Here is an 11,661-nt window from a genome sequence, read left to right on the forward strand (position 1 = left end):
CTTTAGTTGTTGTGATTGAGAAGTCGCTACCACAGCAACAATGTCTTCTTAAGCATCTGGTTTTGTTAAAATACCTTCGAAGGAGTCGGCTGTTTAGTTTTTCCAGTAAGTACATTTTTGTTTTAATGGTTTTCAGCCTTAAAACTAGCATTAGCATTATCACAGCTGACCATAGACCGCAAATGCACCATGCATGATGGTAATGGTCAAAGTGCCAAACTCGAGGCTTTTAAAAGTTCACTAACAAATGGATGACGTCATGTTAGCTACATCTATTATTTTTATACTGTCTATGATTGACATGCATTTCCTATATTTGTGTTTAAATTTGCTGCGCTAAGTTTAAATAAAGTAATCAAGAAGACTTGTTTTTAATATTCTCTTTTATTCGCTTTCCATCTCCGTCAGCTGGTGTTGCTTTAACTGTACTTACTTTACTCATTTGGATTTTATCCACTTTATCTGTTCATCTGTTTACTGTCAGAATTTAGAAACTGTGCCTGTCTGTGTTGATGTCTGCTGTCATTTCAGCATCCTTACCACGTCTCGTTTTCTTCAGAGATTGCCCCAGAGTACAACCCACGGTGACTTGACTTCCTCTTTTTTGGATTATAATGATTTCACAAAGGCATCATAACTGCCAAATCATTTTCTTTATCTTTTCCTATATCACGCACTTCACAGCAGATGTGTTCATTTCACAAGTATTGCTCTAAGTTTGGTATTTTCAGTCAGTCCATCCTGATTGAAATATGGTTTGTGCATGTGGATCTGCTTGCTGTTGTTATAGATTATTAGCAGATCCCTGCAGGAATAGTGGCAGGCTACTAACAGACACCTTGCAGCTCTCCATCAGGAATAATTCCCACTTGCTGCAAAAAAAAACATGTCTCTAGTGGCAGAGACATGGTTTATAACCATGTCTCTGCCACCAGTTCAATTCAAAACACTTTTATTTGTCCCCAAGAGGCAATTTGCAGAGGTACACAGTGTAGTACAAGCAACAAGTGCACACTACGGGGAAAAAATAAGCTGTATACAGCAGATAAGAGAACAATACTAACAATAGTGCAATAAAAAGTATACCCTATATTCATGGGTAGTTCTATAATATATGGGCGCAAGGTAATTAAGGAAGAATAACAAAGATCAGATACCCAACTTTGTCTTATTTGCTGAAGGATTATTTTTACAGTATTAATGTAACGAAAAGTTGATGGGTGATAGTTTTGTTTCATTCTGTAAAAACTAAATTTAACTGCAGAAAAATGTAAATTAGAGGGAGCTTTTTCATTGGCCAAAAAAAGCTGCCCATTCTCTTCAATCTGAAAAAGGTTTTCCAGAACTATAGTAGACAAGCTTATTGGAGGTGATAATCAAATACAAATTTTAAGCCCCATATATAAACACTACTATACATAGATCTTGATCTCTTGTTTAATCGCATGTACTGCTTTATTGTCGTCTCTTCAGTTCACAACAACATATCTTTACAACAATATCAAGAAAGGGTGGAGTTGACTGATTAGTAGAAGTCTGTCAATAATCTATTGTCAAGACTGGATCTGTACAGTGTGCAGTGGGAATCCTCCCAAGCTTCTTTTAGACAAGAATTTTTAAGACAACACCCAACATGTCTGTATACGTCTGTACTAAATTAAAGTCAATTCATACAGAGTACATCTTTGTCACGCTCTTACAAGCAATAATAAAGACTTTTTCATTTGAATGTGTAGCCTGACATAGCAGAACAATTGAGTATTATTGCTCAGCAGCTCAAATTCCAAAAACACATTGATGCAGCAGACTTAATCCATAACAAGTACACAACATGATGCAAGTTTAATTAAATCTTGTTAGTACATTTTGACTCTTTAGGGACACCCTAGCTCTTAGCCACACTAGCAGTGTAAAATATCAACAACTATGAACTTTGTCATGAGATGTGGTACAGGCATTGGTGATTGCCTGAGTTTTCTTTTAGTGCCACCAGCGCGTTTTTGAGTCAAATGTACCAACAGCTAGAGGGTGGATTGCCATAAAATGTGGTATACACATTCATGTTTCCCACAGGATGAACTGGAATTAGTTTAGTGGTCTCCTGACTTGTGGTTTAGTGGCATCATCAGGTCAAAATTTCAGTTTCTCCAATAATGTGGTTCATGATCAAATACTTGCAAAACTAATGACTTACTGACACTCTCTGAATTCAGTACATGAAACAAGCAATTTTTGTATGTTTATTAATCACATACAAAGTATTAAATAAATTAGCTCCAAATTGTACCTCTGGCCTGCTAAGCATACACTTACAGTACCAGTTAAAAGTTTGGACACATTCCCATTCACTTAAATGAGGAAGTGTGTTCAAACCATTGACTAATTCTGTGGGTCATCAGATCAAGTCCTTCTCACAGTTCTAGACTAGACTCACTCAAGTCTAGACTTGCAATACAAGATGACCATGCATTAGGCTGTCATCGCAGCTAAACTGTGCTATGCATTACAATATACAATCTGTACAGGTGCTTCTGTATTTTCTTTCAAAAGTCACCTAAAAATGCACCTTTTTTAAAATTAGTACAATTTTATATTTACTGAATAATCATATTCATTAATGTATGTCCTTAGTTAAAATACTTTATAATAGGTTAAGAAAAGTGCTATATTAATACAGTTATTATTATCATTATTACTATAATTCCCATCAGCTTCCGCCCTTATATATATACTAAACTAAGATGTTGAACATGTTAAATATCATCTTGTTAGCATTGTGAGAATGTAAGCATGCTCAAAGCATTGCTGAGCAGCCTCACAGAGCTGCAAGCATGGCTGTAGACTGTTATTGTTAAATAGTACAGCACAGAAGGGGCTTAGCGACTAGACAGGAAACAACCTGGAAATAACCTGAAGCTGTTGCTCATCTTTCAGGGTATACCGCTGACCTTCACTAACTTGAGCATCTTAGTAGGCCTCAGTTTCCGCCGCGAATCCAAACATCCAAAACATCCGTCATTCTGGATAAATTATTCATAACAGACCTGCCAGAGAGACAGCAAGACTGATGTATTTGTTTTTCCTGTCCTATCATTTCCCTCTGCCTGTCTCCCAACATTTTAGAGAGCGTCTTATATTTAGTGCACAACAGAGACAACAGGGTGACAACTGCTCTCCTGCTGCTACCGGTCAAACAAAACTTTCAACACATCCCCCCATCATGATACCCCATACTGATCTGTTCAATCCAACAGGGGTCTGTTTATTTTTGCTGCACAGCTTGTGCATCAGATTTGTAGCGAATACCTAAATTGGTGTTATAGGATGACAATGTTCTCTGGTAGTTATACCAATGCTTAATGCAACTGCTATTCTATAAAGATTGAGCACTCACTCGCTTCAAGAGGATGAGATGACATTCTTAAACATTTGTTTTAGTTCTCATCTAGTTATTACTTGTGCAATGGCAAACAGTCGAAACAGGTTTGGGGTATTTCAACAACTATAAACTTAAGAAATGTTATGCAAGGTGTGGCAGACATGGTGCCATGTCTTAACAAGCCCTGTCGAAACACTCATGCCATTTCTGCTTTTTTTCACTAACAAAGACAATGCACATTTTATTGTCTTTAGTGTCTTCCAAAAATGTGAAAAAGTCACTCAGGTTGGCTCAACAGTGTTAAGTGTCACTAATATTATGCATACTTGCCTCCTCTTATAACCACTGAAAGACTAAAGGTAAATTATGATGAGGCGTGTATCACCGTTATTTTCACATTTCAAGTCACAAACAAGTAAGAGGTTAAATGTAATTTTCTTGCAGCATGCAGCATGTACCACTAATTGAAGTATATTTTGACAAGTCCTGCAAGACTGTGACTGAGTTTTATGAGATGTAGCTTGAGGATTCAGAGGATAGTGACCGACACTCCCTTGGGACTCCATGCAATAGGGAGCTCATGATTATCATGTGGCCCAAAATTATCAAGCACACAAATCTGTGCTCCATCTCTGGGAGTGGTTTTCTAGTGTAAACTTGACTGATTTACACTTCAGTGCACTTTCCCGTATACTTTTAAGGTGTGGGGCTTTTAAGCAAATTCGTAGTATTGTCATTGGATTTGTCTACCTGGCATCATCTTGTGTTTGTGCTAATGCTCTCATGTAGGTGAGGAATTAAATTATATTTAACTTATCTCACCTTACAGTGAGATATAAAAACTGCAAGCTTTACCTGGTTTACACAGGAATGAACATGAAGATCTGTGTTCCTGCAGTATATTCCTTAGTCAGTTCACGGGGATATTGCCAAGACTTTATCAACTTTCAGCAGGCAAAGCGATGAACGGGCATGCATGCACATATAATCTACACTGACTCACCAGGGAACCTTTCAAAGTATTTTCCACCGGTGGAGTACAATAGAAGGATATAAAGGGAAAGCTCAATAGCTGTGAAGCTGTCAGGAAATATAAAACTGACAGAGGCTTTGTTTGTCATGCCAAATCCCATGTTAAAACTAAGTCAGGAGCTGCGATGTATCCTTTAATTTCTCTAAAATGTAAGATTTTCACTTTGGAGATCCATAAGATTCAGGAGCTAAAGGTCAATCAAATTCATGTCTAATAGGAGCTGACGTGAAACTATGAATATGGAAATTGCTGCACTGTTGAGAATTTACTTACTAGTCATGTAACCTGTTTGGTATACATATGTGACATACTGTGTAGAAGAAATTCACACATCAGGGTGTGTCTTCCTGTGACAATTTCACATTATTCGGAAGACATAGGTAGACACTGGAAATTTTCCATGTTGTAATCCAGCCATAGCATGTACTCATTGCGCAGTAAATGTGGCATCATGTCGTTGCAAGTCTGTGAATGTTTCTTTACTGCGGTTGCTGTGAAGAAATGTGTGAGGGCGGTGCTAGTACTTTTCCCACTCCGTCATGCCAGCTTTTTTTTACTACTTCTTTTCAATGAGGAAACTTAAAGTTAACTTTTTCAAGGGAAGGTGCACCAGCATTTTGCAGCAGCTCACCCACCTGACTTCACAAGGTAAGGTTTTCTTTAACTTTGGCAGTGCATGGATGATACATGTGTGAGCATGAAAGGTGTCCAGGTGTGTGCTTATCATCATAGCAGATGGATTATAGTCTGATAACTCTTTTTTTTTGTTATCATTCCTTAATTTATCACCAAAAAATATGTGTGCAGGGTGGATTCTTCACAAAGCTGAGACATGATTTCTAAAAGAAGAAATTATGTATATGAAGTATACAATAAATATTTGACATATTTGTTTTAGATTAACACGATGTAAACACTGAAAGAAGTACTTTAATTCATGATACAATCTTTAAGTCAAGGAAAATGTAAAGAAAAGGAACATTGCTGAATTGTTGTCTCATTTTCATTGACGATGTTCCCTTTCTAAATCCGTTTAACACTGACATCAACATCAGCGTTTCTTAATTGCAATGATTTTTAAGTCTAAAACCTGTGGCCTGTGGTTATTAGTTCAGAGCTTGAAAACAATGCAGGATAAAGAGATGCCAGCTGCACAGGAAGCGTTACATAACATATTCTGTTGTGTGCTAAGCACGGGTGACGGAAGTAGGTGGGTTATCCTCCCACATTCTTTTTAAGTTGCGTATCACTCATATCCCTTCCAATGCCCCTATGTTGCAACACTTAAGGTAAAAAGATGCAGAAGGGTTTCCTGTGAATCGTAGGAAACCTGGATCTCATTTGTCTTCATGTCAGCAGCAACAAAACGTGCCAAACCTTTGAATCCGTCTTGTAAGTCCTGTGAGTCATCACTGCTCCAGCCCTGAATGGTGTCTGGTCCTCAGAACTGGTATTTCAATGTAACAGAGTGGAACTTAATGTGGAGCCTTAGGGCGAATTGGAGAAATATGGTTGGCAAACATGGATGTTTTATAGGCAGTAAAGTTGTGGAGCGGTTTACAGTGTTTCAGGCTTTGCTCCACATTTCAGCACATAGACTGGTCCATAATTAAAACTGCAGAGAGCACAAAAACCTCAAACTGCATGGCTTTAATTAGCAGAGATATGCACACAGCTATTCATGTGAGTCATGCTGGTCTGAAACGTGTTAGAAACATGTCTGAATTTTGCATGAGTATAGTTCAGGTGTCACTGAATGTATTCTGGGATGTTGTAGAAACATCAGTACTGATGTTCTGTTTGTTGCCCACAGCTGACTGTGTGTCACACTCCTTACTTTGACTTTACTAAATACCTGCAGCATCACACAGCAGCAGAAACGATAAGATAAGTGCATCTTTAAAGTGAGAGAGTGATGTGTGCATTTATGCCCGTAGCACAGCAGTAGTTACTTCATTAACACCAGATCGGCCAGGATCTAACGTTAATTAATGCGCTGCTGTGTTCTGCTACCCATCGACACCACTGACTGTGTATAAAGAGATATCTACAATGGAACTGTTTGGAATAAAGCAGCCCTTGGATGGATGAATCCTTAACTCCATCAGAGCTGCCAGGACATTTTTATTTGAAGTAGCCTACTTAAAAGTTCAAGATAAGCCTAGAACCCAATACTCACTTAGTCTCCCCTCCCTTAGCTCTCATCTCACTGAAGATTTCACTTCTTCCTGAAAACAATCCTGTGTAAAACAATACAAGTGGCTGTGTTGGTGTGGGCGTGTTGTTTTAAGTGAGAGTGAGACGATGAAATATGATCCAGCAAGTCTGGTTTGAGTTACAGATTATTGCGTCAAAAGGCTGATCTTAAAAACATTGCAGAGCGGTTTGTAATACTCACAACCCTGTTTACTAGTGTGCACACATGTGGAGTATATCTGAGTCTGCTGCATTCACACAAAATCTAGCAACGAAGCACCGTTCCTCAGGGTTGTGTGAAGGTGTGAGTGTGCTAATTTGTTCTTTAAAACATAACAGCTATGAATCAATCAGAAAATAACATTTTGTTCTTGTGATTCACTGCACTGTTCTCGCTATTGTCACTTCCTGTCTTCATTCACCCTCTAGCTCACTCAACCATAGCTGCTCTCTCTCTCTCTCTCTCTCTCTCTCTCTCTCTCTCCCTCTCTTTTTTTTAAGTGAGTGGGGAAGCAGACAAACAACTTTACTTTTAACATTATCAGATGAAGAAACATCTCCTAATAACATCTTTGTACTCCCTCATGCTGCAATCCTATATATAATGTCAACACAGGCTCTTCTAGATTGCTTGCTGAAATCATTTTGTCAGATTTTGCGGTGGCAGGCATTTAGAATAACTATATAGAAATAGTCAATCTTCTCACTGTTTGCTTATGTAGATCATATAGAGGCATCATTATTAAACTGAGACTGTTTAACAACCAGTTAAAAACTCCATATAGTTGCTTTAAGTTAGTATAGTGTGTTTTCTGCTTTGAGTCGTTGCACTTTTAAAGGCTTTTTTTCCTTCTTTTTTTTTTACAGGTAAGAAATAAGAAATAGAGGAAAAATGAGTGACCCATGGCAGAAGGCATATGACTTTGCTGTTGAAGTGGCAAGAAAAGCTGGAGCGGTAAGGTTGGGCCACTATAATGGCCTCTAAATGTATTTCTTAAAAAACTTGAAATTAATTTAGATTTTGTTATATTAACCTCAAGATCTTCAGCTTTTAAGTTTATACAGTTGATTAAGCATGTGCTAAAACTATTACTATTACATTTGTTTAGGAAATTAGGAAAGCTGGAGAGAGCGAGATAAGGGTCATGACAAAGAGCTCCACTGTAGACCTTGTTACGAAGACCGACGAGAGGGTGGAGAAAATTATCATCGGGGCTCTTAAGGCTGAATTTGGAGAAGGCACACACGAGTAAGACATACTTCCATGCACACAGACATACACCTATGTATGAATGTATGTATTTATGTATTTGAATGCTTGTAACAAAAGCACACATTGCTCATTCATATTTTGATATTCTTCATTGGTCCTCACTGGTTCTTCTGTGCTGCAGTTTCATTGGAGAGGAGTCAGTTGCAAAGGGGGAGGCGTGTATCTTAACTGACAAACCCACATGGATCATAGACCCAGTGGATGGCACCACAAACTTTGTACATGGGTAAGATGTCAGTGTTTTGCTTAAGGAGAATTTGATTCATTGTGTGAATGGATGTGCTTCATTTTGCACAGATCGAACCAGATACTTTCTCTTATTAGTATAGTACTATTATAAGAAGCATTAGAATTGTCATTTGACAATTTAAATAACCATTAAGTGAAGTTTTATTGCAGCATTGCATAAAATATTTACAAGATCGCTGCATGGCTTGATAGTATTGATTGTACATGAGGCTCAGTAATTCAGTGGTTCCAAAAAAGGGATTTATGGCTTTTAAATATACTTTAGCAAAACCACTTTTCTCAGTGAAAATGTAGGAACTGTTCGCTTCTGAGGACAGGAGACTCAGTATAATCACAGCTCTGTATGCACTGTTTTACATAGTTTGGCCACCAACCGAGCCAGGAAAACAGTTGAAATGTTCCCTTATCTAACCAAACTTAGCTGACACATGCACGTATCATGTTTTAGTTTGTTTTCAACGTCTTGTGTATATTTGGTAGGTATGCTCACTGATGAAATTAACTGTGTCAGTGACTGGATGTCTGGGTAGATGTACTCATTAGCCAAGTAGTAAAGGAACAGTTTAGGTCATACTCTCATTTACTTTGTTGCAGAGAGTTAGATCCCATATTTGTTAGATATTAGCCATGAAAAGGGAGAAACAGCTAGCCTGGTTCTGTTCAAAGGTAACCTACTAGCACCTTTAAAGCTCAATACAATAATTAATGTGTTAACTAGTTGTATCTGGTTTTGTTGTGTACAAAAACCAATGTAAAAGTAAGCACATTTATTTAGGACAGAGCCAGATTAACTGTGTTTTTCTTTGCTATCAGTCTTTATGCTAAGCTAAGCAAAGTGTCTCCAAGCTTCAGCTTCATATTTGTATTTACCATATATATATAGATTAAGAGTGACCTGCCAATCTGCTCATCTAACTCTAGGAAAGAAAACAAATAATAATGTCAAACTTTCCTCCAAAGATTCTTCTTAACCATCCTTTTTCAAATTTCACATCCACAGATTCCCATTCGTGGCTGTGTCTATCGCCTTTGCGGTCAATAAGGAGGTATGTCACATAAATCAAGAAAGAATATTGGAGTTAATAAAAGTATGTGTACAAAGCTTATACAATGACATATGTTTTCAGTTGGAGTTCGGTGTGATCTACAGCTGCTTGGAAGACAAGATGTATAAAGCAAGGAAGGGGAAGGGAGCTTTCTGCGACGACGACCCAATTCAAGTCTCTGACGTAAAAGGTAATACAATCACTGAAATGATGTGAGTGTATGTACTTTTATATACTACTCTCACACCTGAAATGGTACATCATTGTAACCCCATTTGTATGCTGTCATCTTAGATATCCACAAGTCCATCATCATCTCTGAGCATGGAACAGACAGGTCCAAAGAAAAAGTAACCAAGATCTTCTCCACCATGCAGAGGATCCTGTGCATCCCAGTTCATGGGTAAATACTCTTGCATTGCATACACTGACTCATTAATATGCTTAGTACTGCCCTTCACAGCTAAAACACAATAATTTTGATTTAAAAAAGTATTCCTTAGAAATGTATAATTTCTATGAAGCCCTATTTATATTCAGTAACATCAAAACGATGCTAAAAACCAAGCCGAACTTTAGTTACTGCACTCTGGCTTTGTAATATTGACCAAACTGCAATAACTACACTCCTGCCTGGAAATCTTTGTATGGTCTAGACACCAACGGCACACTTACTGCACTCTCAGCAACAGAGAGCTACAAGAGATAGTCATGGCATGCCTTAAATAAAGTTAAAGCTAAATGTACTTGTGGGTTTTTCTGAGCCTTTCCGATGTTTCCCAGGGTCCTCTGTTCCTCAGCTCTATATAGCACACAATGTTCCCCATCACTGTCATATGGCTCTTAATATAATAGGCCTACACTTGAGGGAACTAATCAAATGGTTGGAATTATGGAAGGCCATAGCTTAATGTTTCCTGAGGTGAAAACTAGCCTAGTATACGTATGTGTTTGAATCTAACTCTAACACCTCATATCTGTCTTATAACTGACCTAACTATCCGATTTAAGGGTTGGGTTAGGCCAAGGTCAGTCCCTTTCCCTTCTGGCTGCCCCTTATGGATCATAGTGCCCTGGAAAGATAAAAAACAGTCCTGGTTTTTCCCCAGCTGATATCTGAAATTGAAAAATATCCAAACACCCAAACAATATCATGGTAATTCAGTTATTCCACAAGATTAAATTAGGTAATAGCTACATCCAGCCATCAGAAAAAACAGCTTAACTCCTGCTAACGCTAGCAGAGTAGCAAAACATATGAAAAACAAATGAGGTCAAATGTATAAAAAAATCTGACTGAACACCTTAAATAAAATGCAGTATTTGCATTCTCGAGGCATTAGATGTGGATTTTAATTTGTCAATGACTGAAAATAATCAGTTTAAAAAGGCATAAAGGCATTGCAGCATTTCTATCTGCTAGCATACTATCGGCTAGTATTAAATCTTTAAACCCTTCCTCTAGTAATCCACTGCCACAGTACCTTTATATTCATCTCCAATATTTCCGTATTGACAGGCTCCGTGGGTCAGGAACAGCTGCCACTAACATGTGCCTGGTGGCATCAGGGGCGGTGGAGGCCTTCTTTGAGATCGGAATCCACTGCTGGGACATTGCTGCTGGAGCGGTAATAGTCAAGGAAGCCGGAGGTGTCCTTCTGGATGTTGATGGTATGTATAATTTTAAATCTGACAAAAGAGCATGAGTCTTTCGAATGCTGCAGATAAAAGCTGGATATGTTTTTTTTGAAAACTCTGACTGCCAGTTAAAACCTTGTCTAATAAAGGCTTTGTTTGATATTTTAGGGGGACCATTCGATTTGATGTCTCGAAGGATGGTTTGCGCAAACAGTGACGTTATTGCTAATCGTATCATTAAAGAAATCGAAATATTCCCTTCAGAGAGGGATGACATTGCAATAAAGAAGAAGTGAGACTATTCCTTACACCCTGTTTACAGTGAATGTCCAAATGCATTGCAAATTGAGTACAAGAAGAAGAAGAAATACTCTTCAATGTCTGTATGTTATCTGAATAAAGTTGCTGTGCTTAAATCATTGCTGGTTGTCTTAATTTGCATACTGGGTGTGTTTCATGGCACCTAATTTTTCAACCAAAGGAAATTATTTCAATTAATTCCCAAAAATGAAGTGACCTCCAGGTTGGATTTGACATATCCAATAACTGCTCTGCTTATACTGTGCTTTTTATTTAGTATTTAAGTACATTTTTCGTATTCTTACACCTCCCTGTCATCTGCACTAATAACATACAACCTTAGCACATTTCTGAACATTGCAACTATAGAATTATACTTTTTTGTATGAGGTTTCGCATGATAGCTCCACTTGGCCAAAAGAGATCCTCCGGGAAGCGAATCCTAACAATGGTAACAAGCCTCTATGGAGAAGTAGGACAAAGAAACGCCAAGGGAAACATGCCAGGGTCAAAAACAGACACACCATCCACCCCTGTCAAGTATCCT

General features: G+C 38.1%; 1 protein-coding gene across 1 annotated transcript; it reads left to right on the forward strand.

Annotated features, from left to right (window-relative positions):
- Positions 1–4,990: 4,990 nt before the first annotated feature.
- On the forward strand, positions 4,991–11,227 carry LOC134002296 (inositol monophosphatase 1-like). The gene is made up of 9 exons (XM_062441632.1): positions 4,991–5,060; positions 7,476–7,563; positions 7,718–7,857; positions 8,003–8,107; positions 9,131–9,176; positions 9,258–9,366; positions 9,471–9,579; positions 10,696–10,847; positions 10,983–11,227. Exons 2-9 carry the CDS (start codon positions 7,501–7,503, stop codon positions 11,108–11,110), a joined length of 852 nt encoding a protein of 283 aa, XP_062297616.1. The 5' UTR covers positions 4,991–5,060; positions 7,476–7,500; the 3' UTR covers positions 11,111–11,227.
- The last annotated feature ends 434 nt before the right edge of the window (positions 11,228–11,661 follow it).

This window comes from Scomber scombrus, chromosome 20, assembly GCF_963691925.1.
Source record: "Scomber scombrus chromosome 20, fScoSco1.1, whole genome shotgun sequence".
Lineage (NCBI taxonomy): Eukaryota > Metazoa > Chordata > Actinopteri > Scombriformes > Scombridae > Scomber > Scomber scombrus.

Bases quoted from the DNA above. Each gene is read 5' to 3' on its own strand.
- LOC134002296 (XM_062441632.1), top strand. From the start codon at position 7,501: ATGAGTGACCCATGGCAGAAGGCATATGACTTTGCTGTTGAAGTGGCA. The intron at 7,564-7,717 runs GTAAGGTTGGGC...ACATTTGTTTAG, and splicing joins TGGCAAGAAAAGCTGGAGCG to GAAATTAGGAAAGCTGGAGA. The intron at 8,108-9,130 runs GTAAGATGTCAG...TCACATCCACAG, and splicing joins ACCACAAACTTTGTACATGG to ATTCCCATTCGTGGCTGTGT.